At 36.2% G+C, this 18,895-nt stretch overlaps 1 protein-coding gene and 1 long non-coding RNA gene across 4 annotated transcripts in view; one reads left to right on the top strand and one right to left on the bottom strand.

Moving 5' to 3' along the window:
• The window catches only part of LOC143741038 (cadherin-10-like), a 53,375-nt gene that overhangs the window by 32,145 nt on the left and 2,335 nt on the right, over nucleotides 1-18,895 (top strand). For both annotated transcript variants that reach the window (XM_077233291.1, XM_077233300.1), the window contains exons 5-11: nucleotides 1,036-1,203; nucleotides 2,416-2,603; nucleotides 3,325-3,578; nucleotides 8,097-8,233; nucleotides 8,684-8,802; nucleotides 8,993-9,101; nucleotides 10,065-10,316. In XM_077233291.1, the coding sequence (XP_077089406.1) occupies nucleotides 1,036-1,203; nucleotides 2,416-2,603; nucleotides 3,325-3,578; nucleotides 8,097-8,233; nucleotides 8,684-8,802; nucleotides 8,993-9,101; nucleotides 10,065-10,316 (1,227 nt within the window). The remainder of the gene's footprint in view (nucleotides 1-1,035; nucleotides 1,204-2,415; nucleotides 2,604-3,324; nucleotides 3,579-8,096; nucleotides 8,234-8,683; nucleotides 8,803-8,992; nucleotides 9,102-10,064; nucleotides 10,317-18,895) is intronic.
• The window catches only part of LOC143741051 (uncharacterized), a 43,917-nt gene continuing 39,032 nt past the window's right edge, over nucleotides 14,011-18,895 (bottom strand). For both annotated transcript variants that reach the window (XR_013204935.1, XR_013204936.1), the window contains exons 3-4: nucleotides 14,517-14,559; nucleotides 14,011-14,412 (exon numbers count right to left, since the gene is read on the bottom strand). This is a non-coding gene — a long non-coding RNA (uncharacterized LOC143741051). The remainder of the gene's footprint in view (nucleotides 14,413-14,516; nucleotides 14,560-18,895) is intronic.

The following is an 18,895-nucleotide window of genomic DNA, read 5'->3' as shown; positions in this document are numbered from 1 at the left end:
ATACATTTTATTCCAAAAAACATGGCGAAAATCATTTTTTAAGGCTATTGGTAGTATATTCTGATTTACAGGATAACAAAAGTAGATATACATAAATCCCTCTGTAATTGTTTCCCATCTAATATGTGAACACAATGAAAAAATAATGTTGAACCTGGCTTTATCCAATGCTCAGATTTCATTTTTTTTTTAAATATATGGAAATTAGTGCATATTTAATTAGATAATGCATAATTTGCATATTTAAACATTAAATTACAGAAAACTTGTAATACATTTTTTTTCTCATCTTAATGTAGGCAATCAACTGGGAAAGTTTCATGGTGATATCTGCTAGTTAAAAAAAAATACCCTATTCACCTGTAGTGTCTCGCCTTAAGAAAACTAACACAACATTTACAACATTGAGATTTTTTTTTGTGTGGAATTTTATGTTTGAGAAAATTAACAACATTTTAGCACCCAAATTACCATTACTGCAATCTGTCTTGAAATTGTACTATTCTCATTACTTCCAATTATGACTCTGATTACTGTATACAGTATTTTGCTGTATTAAAGTAAAAAATTATATATACAGTATATTATATTATTATATATTATATATATATATATATATATATATATATATATATATATATATATATATATATATATATATATATATATATATATATTATATATATTATATTATATATTATATATTATACTATTATATATTTTTTTCTCACATACAATAGTTTTCTATCTGCTTTACTGGATTTGGTACAATTTAAGTGTGTTGCTTTTATAAAAAGCACATACATTCTATTCTCATCTTCTAATAACCTTATCACAACATAATTTGAAGATTGACATCCATTCAATTAAAACTCGCTCTTTCAAATACCCCAAGGCTGGGAATTAATTTCCATGGTTATGTCCCCCACCCCCCACGTCCAACCTTCTTTTTTAGCGTGACATTAACATATAAATAATGAAGTCAGAGAAGCTCATTAGATAGCACCTAAAACCTGTGTCCATCCATTCTGTCAGGCATCATAAAGACGGCACTTCCGAACATGATCCGAGAGAACCGGGAGCACTATCAGGTGGTGATTCAGGCCAAGGACATGGCTGGACAGATGGGTGGTCTCTCCGGGACCGCTACAGTCAACATCACCCTTATAGATGTCAACAACAGTCCTCCTCGATTCCCACACAGTAAGAACACAAAATATCCACTCTATCTATCTATCTATCTATCTATCTATCTATCTATCTATCTATCTATCTATCTATCTATCTATCTATCTATATATCTATCTATATATCTATCAATCATCTACTTTTTGATCCACAGGAATACATTCCCCTTGCTCTAAATCTTTAAATAAAATAGTTTCATGTACTAAATGGCAATAATCTAACACAAAAAGCAAAGCCTTCTGCTCAATCCACAAGAGATCAACTGCAAATAAAGCAAAACCGTAGCAAAAACAGACCATTGTTGGGTCACATGAAACTAAATTATGACTAATTTTGATGCATATTACATAAAATGTATTATTATATGGAATTTGATGGAAGAAAAATGGTACTGAAATGTCTAGAACAAAAGGCACATAACAAGCCCAGCAGGTTTATATCAAATGAACAAGAGTTTGATTGCCAGTCAACAATTAATAATTGATGCAGTCTAGATTATCAGAGTGTTTATGAGCAGAATTGTGCTTGGACTTGCAAATAGACTTCAACAAAAATCAGCATATGTTGATTTTTTGAATTGTTCATTTTTCGCATTCCTCCGCAAGTGATATTTCATAAGAACCGCAAGCATGTACGCTGTGGTTCAGTTGAATTATCATAGAAATGCTTGGGGTCCATTTCTCCTACTGACCAGGATGAGTCACAATATGAACCCAGATCAAAATCTCCACAGAGAGAAGCTTTTAGAGTGAGAGAGAGAAGGGTGGATGGAGGATGGGGGGATGGGGCATGGGGGATTGGGGGGATAGAGAAAGGAGGATAGAAACTAGAAAACAGAGAGATGTGTAGAGATAGAGAGAGAGAGAGAGAGAGAGAGAGAGAGAGAGAGAGAGAGAGAGAGAGAGAGAGAGAGAGAGAGAGAGAGAGCACAGCGGAAGCTTCATTTGGGGTGATAATCCCTCTCTCTTCGCCACAGTCTCAAATCCAATACAAGAGCCACATCAGAAACAGTTTCTACAAACTGGGTTTAAAAAGAACTTTCTCCAATGGCTCATCGGAGCCGAAATTCTATTAAAGAATAACCACTGAGAGGAACCACTGCTTTTCCCCCGAGAGAAGGATAAACAAATAGACAAATGCACGCTGAAGCACCCCGCTCGAGAACAAAGAGTTTGTACAAACACCTGACTGTTTACTCAATTGATTTATTTTGCTGTCCTTTTCCAGGTACCTACCATCTCTCCACTCCAGAGTCGGCCGAAATCGGATCATCGGTGGGCCGGATCAAAGCGTACGACGCAGATGTGGGGGAGAACGCCGAGATGTGGTTCACCATCCTAGATGGTGACGGGCAAGATGTGTTCAATATCATCACAGACGGCACCAGCCAGGAAGGAGTGATAACAGTAAAGAAGGTAAACAGGCCCTGTATCTAAAGTTTTAAACATGAACTGTAAGTCGCCAGTTAGAAATAAAATCTGCACCATGCCACGGTCTTTCCCTCATTCTCATTTTCTCATTCTTTCATACGCGTGCACGCGCCCATACGAAGCAAAGTGCTTAGAAAGTAATCCCCTAAATCGAAGCCTTCGTGTCCTATCAACTTTACAAAGGTGCTTAATTCTATTCACAGCCCAAAAAAGTCCCTTTTTTCCTTTTGTTGGGTGCAGGGATCTATTTGCCTGCTGAAATCTGCCTATAGCTTATTTCCACTCTCTGTCAGGTCAGGCTTTGACGAGGCTCAGGCAATTATGCAAATCTTATTGCTTAAACTAGAATAAAAGATAGCTACTGAAGAAGACCTGAATGGGCGAAAGGTAAAAGATCGCACCTTGAGTCTTTAATCGTTTCATAATTAAAAGGCTGCATTAAAGCACGATACCCTGCCTTTATAAAAAAAAGACATTCAACGTTAAAGAAAGGGGATAGTGATAAGCACACTTCAATGAACGTTTCCAAAAACGAGCTTTAGATTTGGAAAAGTTTAGGACATTGCTAGAGAATGACGTAAATCTGTGACCGAATAGACCTGAGCTGTAACCGATCAGAGAAGTATAAGCCTTCCTTTATTCAGACAAGGGCATGAAGAATGGCTTAACATCTTATATTTCTTCTTTTAACCTTTCTCCCATTCAGCAACTAGATTACGAGAGTAAGAGGTTATACTCACTACGGGTACAGGTGACCAACACGCATATAGATCGACGCTTTGAGCACCTGGGGCCTTTCAGCGACACGGCGATGGTGCGAATCACTGTCACGGATGTGGACGAACCTCCGCTCTTCAGTCGGGCTCTGTACATTTTTGAGGTGGACGAAGACACCCCGGCCGGCAGCTCACTTGGCACGGTGTCAGCTCGGGACCCTGATATAATCAATCACTTGGTCAAGTGAGTAACTATTAGTTGGTTTTTACAAACATCACAAACCCTTACCCAACTAATAAAAAAAAATAATAATAATGAAAAAATTAATATGTATAAATGTAAAAGGGGTCACTACCATTTTCACCTTCTCATTGGCCCATTAGAAATACATGATTTTAATGCTACTACTCTTTTCACATTTCTGGGGTTCTCATAAGTCATAGTTTGGTAAATGTATATCTAATACCTATAGTGGTGAATGGAAACTATAAGAAATATCATTTTTGTTTTACCATTTGCTCCAAAAAAATAAATAAATCATGATTGAGTTTATATGAGTTTCGAAAGGAGGAAAAATAAATATTGAGAGATTGATTACGCTGGTCAGAAGGGAGAAAGATCAAATTGCAGTCACTCCCTCAGACGTTGTGTTAGAAACACTCACACAGCAGCATTAAATAGTTTTCTGTAATTTAATGTCAAGGTCATGTAATGCAAAGTATATAGTGTTATAAATGTATATAGGCCTACATGTTTTTAAAACATGAAAATATAAAAATACTTGTCTAGGTTACAATGTGGAATCTGTGGAAATGTATCATCACGGTCTGTGAAAAGGGTCCATTACCAGAATTTTCACCCATTAGGCATCATTAACTTTCAAACAAAGACGATCATGTTGCCGCATTCTGCGTGACGTCTAGTGATTCACCCAAAGGAAAATTCTTGGCTGAAACCAAAAATAGTGATCACATGTTGGCTTATTATTTCATACATTATGCAACATAACTGGACTTAAAAATATATATAATATGTACATAATATGTAATATAATTACCGTGTATTTCAAGCTTAAAAAAACTCAAATATTATTTTTATTTGACATTCTTAATAATTATTTATTAATTTACACCATATAATATAAATATGATGTAAATAAAAATAAGCACAATATATTTTAGAATACAAGACTGGTTATGAACACAAATGTTAAACACTAAACAGTATTATCTTTATTTCAAATATTATTAGTAATCAATATTACTTCATACATTTAGAGTTTCTGAAATGTGCTTCTTTAAAAACAACAACAACAAAAAAAAAACACTTACATATTAAAGATTAAGCATGATATGCACGATGACTCGCACGATGACTCGATTCTGCATGATATGACCCCTTTAATGTTTTGATGTTTGTGAATCTGATGCTCATACTAGCTTTGTGATGCACTTGTTTTCTGTCGCACTCATTATATTAGTTTCATTACCATCCAAAGGCTTATTTAGCTAATAAGGAGGCTTCTGTCAACAGATAATCTTAGCCAGTATAACAGGCAATTTAATGGTCCAGTAGATATTTGAACAGAGGGACTCTTAAATGCCTTTGAATATGAATCTAACAAACAAGTGGCTCTTTTCACTCACCTTAGACACAAATCAGAGGTGCAACATTCAAACAAAACCTAACATCCAACACTTGGGGGTAAACAGCAAAATGCCACCAAGAAAAATGCTTCCCAAAGCATCTGAACATGAGGTTCATTATGGCATAAAAGCAGAACACATCTTTACCTTCCACATTTTAGTTGTTGATCAGATTTTTTGTGCTTGGTTAAATCCAATCCATCAACATGTTCCCAAGCGTGCTGGTGTGTATGTGTGTAAAGGCGAGGGAAAAGCAAATTATTCATGGGGCCTCAGTTGGTGATTTCCCTCCGGAAGTTTGGCAAGATGAATACAGGCGCTGTTTTATCTCTCCTCCCCTCCCTTTCTGAATTCAGACTTTCAGAAAGTCACAAAGTTGATGTGAAAGAGTGCGTCTTGTCTTTCGTCTCCTGTCCGCATGCACACTATGAGCGATTGTCTGAAAAGCCTGTCCTTCTGGCTTACTCATGCACGTCACACTCAGTTGCATATTTAAATGTCAGCAGAATATGTAAGCTGACATTGATAAATGAGTTTAATAGGAAAGATTTCCTTTTCTTATTTCATGAAAACAAAAGGCAGGGGATCAACAGAGTGATTAGCATTCAGGCTCTTTCAAACGAGCCACTTCAAAATTCAAAACACGCAATATGCAGTTAAGGATAATTGATAGTTGCTAGTTGCAAGGTTTTCGTCACAGCTGCCTATTCATCGCATAACACATAACTGATTACATAAAAATTAGCAGTAACTGGCACTGGGGTACCACTATTCTGCTGGGATAAACAGCATTGCTGGTCTTCAGGTTTTGAATGCTACTGTGCTGGTGTTGCAACAAGATGTAATCAATGTAATCTAAAATAATTTAGAATATAATTTCATAAGTATTCAGTACCCTTAATATGATACACTCCAAATAAGTAAATGAATGAATGAATGAATGAATAATCACTGACATAGTTAACTGGTTTTTGAAGTAATCTGAAATCATCTGTGTGTAGTCAGAGGTTATTAAATTATCTGTGGTATAAATACACATCCATCTTTAAGGTGTAACATTGTGTCGTTGTGGCGTAACTTACACCATTACAACACACAACGCAAAAAGTAATTGAAAAGCACAAGGCAGGGGATGATTTCAAGAAGACTTTCGATGTCCCCTGGAGTACAGTTAAAATCAATAATTAAGAAATGGAAAGAGAGTAGCACAGCTGTAAATCTACCAAGAGGAGGACGTCCTCAAACAATGAGAGATCGTGGAAGAAGGAAATACTGAAAAAGATTAAAAGCGGCAGTGCCTCAGATTGGAAAGACGATCGACAACTGTTCTTCACCAGTCAGAGCTTTATAGGAGAGTGGCAAAGAGAAAGCCACTGCTAAAAAGCTGTCATATGACATTTTGGCTATACAGAAGGCATGTGGGAGACTTTGAAGCCAGCTGGAATAAGGATCTCTGATCTGATGAGACTAAAATTGAGCTTTTTGGCCATTAAAATAAACGCCACGTCTGGCGTAAGCTAGTCACTGAGCATCAGCAGAAACTCATCCCCACTGTGAATCATGGTGGTGGCAGCATCATGCTGAGGGGCATATCGCTTCTCTGCGGCAGGTCCTGCAAGGCTTGTGAGGGTAAAATGAATGCAGCAAAACATGCATAAGTCCTGGAGGAAAATCTGATGGGGTCTGCAAAACACCTGCAGGAGAAGATTTGTTTTCCAGCAAGACAATGACCCGAAGCAGAAAGTCAAAGGGGGGGAAAAAAGAAAATGTTTTAGTTGCCTGGAGTGGCCCAAACATTTATGGGTGGACTTCCACTCATGATCTCCATGCAACCTGACTGAGATTGAGCAGTTTTTAAAAGAAGAATGGGTAAAAACTACAGTGGTTGTGTGTGCAAAGTTGAAGGATGTTTACTAAAAAAACTGACTTGTAAACATACATACTTGAACAAATTAACGTTGTGCATCATTCAAAATTGCAAATCAATTTCTGAATTTGAACTTAATTTGAATTCAACAGGTATAAAAATAAGTATAATTTGTATGATGCAATTACTTAATGCATTTATTTGAGTTGCAGTTCAAGAAACTTCACTTCCTACCATTCCAATTCAAGTTCAACCTCATGTGGGTGTGGCTGATTCAATTGGATTTCATGAACTAAAAATAAGCCAAATGCATTTTCCACAATTATTTTGTGCTTAATAACTTTGTAAAAATGTTCCCATGTTGGCATGAAATAATAATTTTCTGTTGAACACTGTCAAAAAGGCAAATTACATCCTATGTGATTCAAAGCTGTAAAACAACAGCACATAAAATGGTTATTTTATTATATGGTTACTTTAGACATTCTGTTGACTATATGTCACGTTGCACCTGCATGTCAACTAACTTTCAGTAGTGTTGTAGTTGAGTATTAGTAAACTGTTAGGGATAAGGGTAGGGTTAGTAGAATAGCTTGATATGTACTTGCAAAGTTACTTATAGTCAGTACAATGTCTGTTGGGGGACCATCGCAATAAAGTGTTCGCAGTTATTAAGCAGACTGTCTTTTTATACTCTAATAATACTCCAATGAGAGTTAGTTGACATGTACTGTATGTGAAATATTACTTGACTAATGTCTAAAGGCGACCATTAAATAAAGTGTTGACCAAAAAACTTCCAAGATGGTGAATAATTTTTTTTAAAGTATTTTTAAGTATTTTAAAATACTATTTGTTTTTCTGGACCAGCATGGAAATTCAATTTCTGGTCTTTTCAGCAGGGTAGTTTGTAGCTGTGGTGTTAAAAAGCAGAGGTACAATGTTTGTTGTGCTCGGCATGTAACTAACATCAATGCCTTTGACTAGCTCAAATTTGTTCTCTAATAGAGATGTCAAATCAAATACATCCTGCCGTTTGAAGGAAAATTAAACTAGTCTTGGCTGATTTATTTTGGCTGCCTGCACAGGCACTGTTCTGGGCCCTTGATTAGGGGTGTGTGATGTACCCGTATTCACTTCCTGGGCCATGTTTACAGCACTTTAAAACACTGAGGATGTTCCGTCCCTGTGCCTGGGCATAATCAGAGATCCATTGTCTTGCATTCATTACCGTCATTCTTGTTTCAGATACACCATTGATCGCCACACAGACCTGGAGAGGCTGTTTAACATTGATTCCAACAATGGGACCATCAGCACACTGCAGGCTCTGGACAGAGAAACTTCCAAATGGCACAACATCTCGGTCCTGGCGACAGAACTCAGTAAGTTTGCTTCGTGAGCCTTTGCTGGATTACTGATATGAAATGGGATAATGCTGCAAGGTTTACTTTCAACAATGTGGAGAGACATCGCCTTTCAATTTCAAACTGTGAAATAGTTAAGAGGTGAAATTCATTTTAAGTGTTTTTGTTTGTTCAAACCTGTGAAAAATAATGTGCAACAACGTTATCTCAGGTGGACTGAAACCTCAAGAGCCTCAAGACATTTTCAGAAAGGGCTAAAACCACAACACTGCAATAAATAACTGATGACAAAAATCAAACTGTCAACTTGAGTTGTGGTTTAATTCATGTTTTCTCCATTCTCTTTAGAAGAATATATGCCTAGGGTAAAAGGCTGAAAGACAAATACAGAGAAACGAAATTAGACCTCTTGAATGCAAACTGAATATCTTCCAGAATTGCTGAAACGCATTAATCATTGGCGTCTAGGTTCTGCCCTGCAAACCAGAGTGCCGGTGTTTATCAAAGTGCGAGACGTGAATGACAATGCGCCTGAATTCGCCATGTTCTACGAGACCTTTGTCTGTGAGAATGTCAGAGCCGGTCAGGTATGCTGCTTTTTCATGTTTATTCATTGTTTCACGGAAATATTTTACTGGACGCCTCTGCTTGCTTTGTTTCTTCCACTGTTCTATAGAGCTTCAGTGCTACATTTATGATTAGGATGGCTTTGTTATTCTACACAGTTCTATTTTAAGTTAGAATGAAGTGAATAATCTTGGCTTATTATGTTTCCAGCTCATCCAGACCATAAGTGCTGTGGACACTGATGAACCTCTTGTCGGGCACAAGTTTGTTTTCAGTCTAAGTACCATCAATCCAAACTTCACCATCTTCGACAATGAAGGTAATTCAATGGGAGCCTATTTTTGCATTAGAATAAAAAAAAATAAAAAATATATGTAAATGCATGATGTTTCAAAATAAAAAAATACAGTGTAAAATATAACTCAAACTGTTATAAAAATATTATATTTATTTATTTATGTATTTTTTTCAAATATAACTTTAAATACATTTTAAATAATACATAAGTATAATATATAAATAAATAATAATAATAATAATAATAATAATAAAGTCACATTGTGGATACACACGTTCAAAAGTGTGGGTAATATTTTTATTTCAAAAGAAATTAATACTTGTGTTCAGCATGCCACATTAATTTAATCAAAAGTGATGGTAAAGACATTTCAAATGTTACAAAAGATTTCTGTTTCAAACAAATGTGATTCAATCATCAATACAAGTTGAAATTATTTGCAAAAAAATATACATTGTGTAAACTTGTGTAAACTCGTGTAAAAAATGTAAGTATATTGTTAGAAATGAACTCACATATGCAAAACACAAAGCCACAATTAGGAGAAATAGTCACCATTGTGAGAAATAAAGTTGCACTTGTGATATATGAAGTCACACATGTGAAAAAAGTAAGAATTAGTTAGAATAGTTATTTATATAGTGCCACTAGAGGCACAGAAACACATTACCTTTAAATTAGATAAAACTCTTCATTATTGAGAAAATGTTTGTGTTTGATAACAGTCTCAGAATAAGGTATAGAACACTAAAGATGCACATCTATGATGCTGGTCAATTAGTCGCAGACCTGCATTGCTGTCACTTAAGCAAACTCTAAATGGTGTTTTAGTGTATTTAATATATTATTAATCATGATGCCAATGATGCAACAATTAAACTGCTAGCTAAAAATACAACTCAATATTAAAGTTTTGCAAACAACACCGTCCATCTCACAGAACCTCGGTTACTCTCTCTTAATCTTGATATCCTTGTCTCGTAGACAACACAGCGCGGATACTGACCCGCCGGGGCGGTTTCAACAGAAGAGAGATGAACTCATACCTGCTGCCTGTCGTCATCTCAGACAACGATTACCCCATCCAGAGCAGTACCAGCACGCTGACTGTCCGTGTCTGCGCCTGCGACCGCCGTGGGAATGTGCAGACGTGCAGCACTGAAGCCCTGCTGCTCTCAGCGGGACTCAGCACCGGAGCCCTGGTGGCCATCTTACTCTGCATTTTAATACTACTCAGTAAGTGTTGAATTCCTGTAAATATACATGATTGGGACATGCTTAGCTATTTAAAAACATCAATTCGGCCCTGCATGGTGCCTCTCTGAACAGGGTGCCCCTGGGCAGATGCCCAATCGCCCATATGGTTAATCCGGCCCTATTTTAAGCCACCCTGAACCTGTACTAGCATCATTTTTGTTTACTCTAATGTGTGATATGACACCTCATCATATACAGTGCACTTTCTCAAAAGAATTTCATAGACTATATAAATATTTATCATCTATTGCCAAACTATGCACTGATGTAATACCATAGAACAAATCCACCAAAAAGTACTGTGGCTCTGCAGTGCAATCAAAATGGCTCAAACAGAGATGAGAGAAATGTGTTAAAGCTGCTTCTGTTGTTATGTCTTACCACTTCAGGTCATAAATGGGATGTTTCTGTGATTGAGTCCTACATCTCTGGGTTGCACTCAGAACAGGGTTTGTTTACTCAGAAGGCACTTTAATCACCTTCTGATGAGTTGGAGACTGTACTTTGGCACAGTGTTGTGATTGGCTGTGGACTTTAGAAGTGGCAACACAATATGTTCTACACGTTCTTGTGGATCTGCAAAGTGCAAACCTCTATCAGAACTGGCCGGTTTATCACAGTCTTTGTTTACCAATCTTAGGGCTAGATTTACTAAACAGGGCAAATAAGCGTGAGAGCGCAATCCCATACAAGCGATGATGGAGTGTGAAGTTCTTTGCGTGATCTACTGACGACGTGCAAATCAAAGAACACAGACACAGCAGGATAATTTCCACAATGATCAACACAATATACCAAGAGCAGGGCAAATTAGTGCCTGGTTTAAGACATGCTCTTCTCTTTAAATACTCTCATCATGCATATGCAATAAGGTCAGCCACAAAAAAAAAAAAAAAACCTGGTCCACACCTTTCCAGGGCTAATGTTTCACACTGTATCTTTTGTAATTTTTTTATGTATTTTTTTCTCTGGCGCAAGCTGTTAGTAAATTTGGCACATAGTTTCTAAAGGGTATTTTAAAATCCAAAGATTTTTTATTTAATTTGACACACCAGTCCGAAGTTATTTTAACGCTTCACAATAAGTTTCAATATGTAAAGGTCAAAAGTGGATGGATGGATAATGTAGACACCAGAGGTGGAAGTGTAATAAAATATTCTACTCGAGGAAAAGTACTACTACGTCAATGAAATTTTACTTAAGTACAAGTAAAATTACCGGTCTAAAAATCTACTCAAGTAAAAAGTAGCTCATTTAAAATGTACTCAAGTAAAAGTTACTGAGTTTCTTTTTTAACAGTGGGGGGTGGGTGAACAGTGGGTGGGGTGGGGGGACTCTCCCGTGTAGGGTTGTAATGGTATGATATTTTTACAGTATGATAACGTCTCAGAAAATATCACAGTTTACAGTATTAATCAATTATTAAATAAACGGTATTATTAAATCATGGTTATTATTATTATCATCAGTTAAATTTAACAAATGCTTTTATTATAACAAACTTGAAACCATTTGTTTGTTTTGTGTATTAAAATTTCATTAGAACATGTCTAATCAATTCAATTCATAAATTGATAATGAATTAGATTAACAACTCATTTTTAACATTAATAATTTATAATAAAAGATTAAGAATAATATAGTCTTATGAAATGTATTTTATTCAGAAAATGAATGTTTCTTTTTATGATTTAATCCAAATATATTATCAAAAATGGTGGCAATCAAATGAAAATTTAAACTTGTGTCCTTTTATTTTTTTGGGGAAGAGCTGCAAAAAACAGATTTACTAAATTAAACCATGGACAAAAAAATATATGCCTTAATTAATGTTTAAATAAATTGTATTATTATTGTTGTTGTTATTATTCTTATTTTGAGAAGTACTTTCTATTGTATGCCTCCAATAGTAATATATTTCTGTCATAATTTCTCCTAGTTAAACCAAACTTTTATTTTGACAGGTTGTAGTGAAGACCTGTTTCAAAGTGTAAGCCTGTTTGACAATGGTTTTCTCAAATAAAATGATGAAAATGCTCAATAGGCGTTCTCTCAGAGCAGCTCTGGAAATGTTCATGTATTCATCATGTACTCAAATTGTTTGTGAGACCCTGAAAACACCACGCATACTTGAGTATGTAGTAGACAAAGCGGAGCAGCTCTTTCACACCGATTCACAGAAACGCAGAACAAGCAGGTTATATATTTACAAAGCAGTATTTTTCGCTTAAATATTCACAGACCATGTCACGATTGGATTTATTGACAGTTCTACTTTCCATGTATTCATCCTTCCATCATTTTGCGTGTTTTACGTGACGTCTTCTGCGTTATGCAAATTCCATTTTCATGACTGGATTCCGGGATTCCCTCTGCATCACGTAAATCATTCGGCCTTACTTTATAATCGGGACATACCTTTATCTGCAGGAGGGATGGTGTCCTATGTATCCTCCTTTTGCAGCCACTTTGTGTCCACATTTTTTGCAAATTGGATATCTATCCTCGAGGTCAACCACACTTTTTTACATCCAAAGTATTTCCATACTGGCCATAATTCGCTTCATAAAAATTCGAGGGCGCTTCGCTTTCAGCTTCAGCTGGGTCTGCGTCACCTTTTTTGCGTGTTTGTTCTCCCGCCCTTCAATCAATGCAGTAGTTTCCGGAGTGTGATTTTTTTTTTCTCCCTTGTATTATTATTTTTTACTCAGTATCGGATATGATTTCAAATGTAGCGAAGTACAATACTTCAAACAAAACGTACTTAAGTAAAAGTAAAATTGCAGATTTTAAAAACTACTTAAAAAAGTAGAAGTACACAAAAAAACCGACTCAAATACGTAACGCGAGTAAATGTAATTCGTTACTTTCCACCTCTGGTAGACACAGACAGACAGACAGACAGATAGATAGCCCTTTCACACAGAGATTCCGGAAAATACACGGATAGATTGACATGGGATTTGACCCGGGTTCGTTTGACTTTGGTTTATTCACACTGCCAGTGATTTTCCTGGAATCAGAGAGTGCGTTCACACACAACCCGTAAAATTCCCGTAAAGACACGTGACATCAATGCGACATGTAATGTCTCAGCAGCGTCTATAGTTTGTTTATGAGCTGCGATTTCTGCAAACCACGCTTGTGCATTTTTGTCTCTGATTCGATCACAAACTAGCGCATTACGTACCATTTCACGCTGGCGAACGATCCCGGATTCAGCACCATCGTTACGACACGGCATTGATTACGGCTTTTGTTCACACAGCGCGCGTTCCGGGACTGAACACGGCAATGTTACTAGGTCCCCAACCCGGGATCGATCCCGGCATCAATCCCGGGTCGTATTTGCGTTCACACAGAAGGTGTTCTGGCAATTTCCCAGGATCAACGCGCTGTGTTGAAAGGGGCTATAGATAGATAGATAGATAGATAGATAGATAGATAGATAGATAGATAGATAGATAGATAGATAGATAGATAGATAGATAGATAGATAGATAGATAGATAGATAGATAGATAGATAGATTTTTCTACACCAACAGTGCTTGTTCAATGCAGTAAATGCTCTTATATTTAATCACCATCTCAAAACTACACTAAAGATAAAACACATCTGCCCTGAGGACATGGACCAAAAATAAACACTTAACATCTCAGCAATGCGTCTGGGGAGCAGAACATAAAGTATCCTGACCTCTTGTCCTGCTCTTCTGATGATGCAGCACAGTGTGGGCCATGCAGCATCCTTCTTGTGATGTTTATTTTTCATTTATTCATTTTTATTTAGAATTTTCTCCAAATATTTCCTACAGACAATAAAAAAGTAGGGCACCCCATTAAGACATTACTGTAGGTGCTCTCCCTCTCTTTCTTTGCTTTTCTCAGAAAGTGCAGCGGTGTGGAAAAATAGCTTTCTTTATTAAATGTATGCAATTGGCAAAAAGGCCTTTATGTTCTTCTGAGGTTTAAGTAGGTCGCATGCTACATCTTGACATCCTAAAACACCACTTGTGCAAGGTAATGCGGTATGAAAGCGCAGTCGGTTCTGAACAGCATGTGGCTGTGTTGTTTCTGTAGAGAAAAGGAAAAAAAATGTTGTGCTTAAGTTAAAACATCCATCAATAAGTAATTGTTGAAACTGCTGGTGAGTGCATCTCTCAAGTCTCCAGTCTAACCTGAGGCAATCCGTCATCATTCAGCATTTGTCTCTATCTGCCTCTGTTTGAATGGGAAAAAAACGAAATATTTTAAAGGACTTCAGGTAGACTTAACTATGTAATATTTATGCTGGCCAAAGTGGTTTATACAAATTTAAGATGTACCATCTATTTTGGAATAAAACAGCAATGCTGTAAGTAAACATATTCAAAAAGCTGTTACTCCAACGTCTTTCCCAGTATTTCAGCTATGCTGTGTGCCGGTCAAGTGTTTTAACGCTGTGCTCAAAGTTCTAACACATTTAACTTTGACACTGTGTTTCTCTGACATATTGAATACATGACATACAGTATGCAATGATGGGTCTAACTTTTAAGTTTCTGATTTTGCTTCACTAATGATGGAAAGCAAAGCAGCAAGATGTGCTTAAAACGACCAAACTTCATGAAGACAGCTCAAATGCTTCATAATTTATTGTTTTATTACGTTTAAGTCATGGTGCCTGAGTTTTTAAACCAGTATTCACCACAGCATCCAAAGTATTGTTTTTCTTTTATTTTTGCTGTGCATTAAAGCTGGTTTGCACTTATGTTGTTTTTACATTGCACTTATATTTTAAAACAATACTACTACTACTACTACTGTACAAGCTACTCATAACTCATAAGTAGTTGAAAGTAGTAAACTTTACAGTTACATTTACATTACCAAAGTCACGGTACTAACAAGTAAATCATCGCTGCCCGATGAAACTCACGTATGTCCAAAACGGTTACTTTTCAGGAAGTGAAAAAAACACTGTAATTTCAAAAGCAGTTGCATACTTGGTACGGCATCTTTAAATGTAACCATATTCTTGCCAGTGTAACGATATAATCCACATTTGACCAAAATCGAGTTTAAATGGACATACGTGTATATTTTACAGTAACGGTGGTCGATACGCGTTCTTCCGATCATTCATTAGAATGACCAAGTCGCGTTTCATATTGACAATGAATAGGCTACGCTCAGTTTATTAAATAGCCTACATCATAGTTTATTAAATACGCTCAGTTTATTAAATAGCCTACGTCTCAGTTTATTAAATATGCTCAGTTTATTAAATGTCTCTTGCAAACTATGAAGGGACAATGAATCAATACACTGACATGGCAATGCTAGACTGATACCTTGTTTGCACAGTCCTACCGTAATTCTGTGAATATATAATAAACTTGAGAACAGTTGTCAAAAACAAACGTTTGCTGATACTTTACCTCACAGTGTTATTCGGCTATCCAATGCTGAGCTTCCAGAGGCGCTTAAGATGAAACTTCACGAGACCGGCGAGATGCCTCCACAGGGTGGGAGATACGCGGCGTGATTGACAGCTTTGACACCAAATGTATATACGTGAAAATCAGATGACATGATTTCACAACTTTTCATTGGTCATTTAGATAATGTGAAGCATACTGTATACGGAAATGAACCTGGACATTCTATCCGTCGAAAGATCTCAAAATCGGCAAAATGGACATACGCGGTTTTCCTCGGACAGCGACGAAATGCATTAACATTTTAACATTCATGTTTACACATCAACACCCATATTCAGAAGTCATAATGTTATAATGTTAAGTCATAAAGTCACTAATGTTACTGATTTAAGAAACCTAATTGAAAAATGTTTCCATAAAAAGTAAACTAAAATATTCCAGGTGTATCGATCCAACACGAGCTGTGCATATATATAATTCATGCTGACTTTAAAGGGTCAGTAAGTACAGTAAAACTGCATGTTGAATTCAAAATAATAACAAAATATGGTGCAATAAACCTTGACTAACATTATAAGTGAAAATTAAGAACATGACCCCTTTAAACTCCCCCCCCCCAAATGATATGTATACGTTTTACACAACACAGACAATTGTGTGCCGTGTGTTCAACCACTTCTGCCATCTCATATTCTGTTGTTCCCCTGCACAGGCACCATCTAGTCCACCACTGATCCTCTCTGGGCAAACTTGATATGGATATTTTTCCCGTTATCCTTGTCCATTTGCAGTATCTTCCCCTAAACCCGTTTGCTGGCTCTGAGTGGACAGGTTACTGAGGACAGAGCTGTTACAGAATAAACTATTGCGTCCTTCTGCTATTCTCTTTCTCTTTTGTTCTCAGGCTCTTGCTCTCCACTTGCCCCTCATTTTACATTCTGTTTGTTGGATCTTTTTCTGATGAGCTGGCTAACGCAAACCCAAGAAAATACACTCTTAGAAGAAGTAGCCGGTTTACGCGGCCAGAGCGAGAAATATCCGCATCCAGCCCACACTCTTTTACCAGTGTTTCCCTTCCAGATCACAGAATGAGCCCAGCACACACCACAGGCCCCCAGGCTGGGCAGAACACAGCATGTTGCCCCCCACCGTTCCTTCTTCATAATTAACACCTGAGTGGGAGGCAGGGGCGAGCTCTCCGATTACCTGCTGGGAGGAGAGAGAAGCCACTGAACAGGAAAAACAAGCTGCAAACTACAGCACCTGTTCCCTTTTTAGGACCATAATTCCCTCTTCTCATCTCTATAGCTCAACATATGAACATCTTGTTAAGATTTCTCCAAACAGTTGTAGCACTTTTGCATGTGGCATTTCAGCACAAAAACCCGTGCCTTAAACAGTCGTCTGATTTTTTGCACGATTTATAAAATACATAATTTTTTTTTCCTTGGGAAAAAAGAAAGAAAGTACTAAATCAAATATTATATGTAAATTAATTGTTTTGACAAAAAATAAAAAAAAATAAAAAAAAATAACAGAATCCCAGTCAAAGAAATATTGAACTGCAGTTTAACATGCTATGAATCTAATTTCAATTGAATTTGTTTCACTAAATTATGTTTGATTATGTTTCACCTAATTTGTGAAATAAAATCGATTGGATTATTAAATAATAACTCTGTGAATTATGAATTATTAAATAATAATAAAAATATCAACAAAAATATGCATCTCATCCCAGGAGACTTTTCATATACAAAAAAAAAAAAAAATATTAAATAAAAGTATGATTATTATTAGTTGTAGTTATTTTTTATAATTATTATTTTTTTTATTCAATTATCATTGTTATTTATTTTATTATATTGTTATAATATTTTTAATTATTATGATTATTCTCATCATCATCATCACTCCATGCACATCCTCATAAAAAATAATGATACAAAAAAAGTCTTAATGCTGTACTTTACGTATGTGCCCTCTGGAACCTTCAAAAAATGATGCATTCAATTATTATTGTTATTATTTATTTTATTATTATAATACATTTTTATATATTATTATTGCTATCATCATCTCTCAATGCACTTCCTAAAAAAAAGCAAGAGAATAACGCAATGTCTTTTTTACATATTACACAATTTTGAAAGGTGATTTCTCCAGGCAGTACTAAGTTTTTATCTGCATTACGGTGCGTCTCTCTCTTCTGTATTCATGAGTACCTTAAGCGCATGAAACCTTTTGAAACACACTCCTTCAGCGAAGCTCTGTCTGTAGTGCTGTGCGATGCTCACTGGGTTCTTATCGGGCTTGTCTGCTTTAGCCATCCAAGAACAGTCTGTGATTCTTCGGCAGTCCTTTCTTAGGCAGTACTTTCTTCGGCAGTCATTTTATAGTATTTTCATATTTTTTTATAATTTTATTTGTAGAATTTGTATTACTATTTGTATTACTATTACTTGTTGTATCTGTATTTGTATATGTGCACTGGAAGCCTCAGTACCATTCCTTGTGTGTGCAAGCACACTTGGCAATAAAGCTCTTTCTGATTCTGATTCTTCTTGCTGCAGTGTTTGAGATTATGCACGCTTTCTCTATACGTTTCTCTGAGCAGCCACAAACTAGTTTGTCTGCTTTTTTTAGCTGACTCAGTGTTTCTGTTTTCGGTGACTGTGAGACTTTCATTGTCCTAGGCATCGATTGTCTGGGATGTCGCTGATTGAATTAACTAAACTTAATCATAAGGTCTCATTCTTTGGTGAACTGTGTATCTTGCGTGTTGCTTTAGATATTGTACTTCGTATGGGTTTACAATGCCACAAGCAAACTAAATTGGTTTTGCTTGTGTGTTTTTTAGTTGTGAGCATGCAGTTCCAACTGAATGATTGAAAAACTACTTTGAAACTGTTACTTATTTCAAGTAGCTTATCTAGCTCAAGTACAAGCAACTAACTAAAAGTATCTTCTTTTTTAATTTAACCAAAAACATTTATTCCTCATCCTGCACTGTACAAAAAAACATATTTTTTAAAGCTGTAAATACCTATTTCAGCCTTTCAAAATGTCATGTTTATTCAGTGTTACGTGCCGTTTCTGTTAATTTTTATGCAATTAACTAGCAATTTGTGAGT

This window comes from Siphateles boraxobius, unplaced genomic scaffold (genome assembly GCF_051911475.1).
Source record: "Siphateles boraxobius isolate OS27281-9 unplaced genomic scaffold, OSU_SipBor_1 1, whole genome shotgun sequence".
In the NCBI taxonomy this organism is placed as follows: Eukaryota; Metazoa; Chordata; class Actinopteri; order Cypriniformes; family Leuciscidae; genus Siphateles; species Siphateles boraxobius.
The sequence above is the reverse complement of the archived record's forward strand: the minus strand, read 5'-3'. Positions and strand labels throughout refer to the sequence as shown.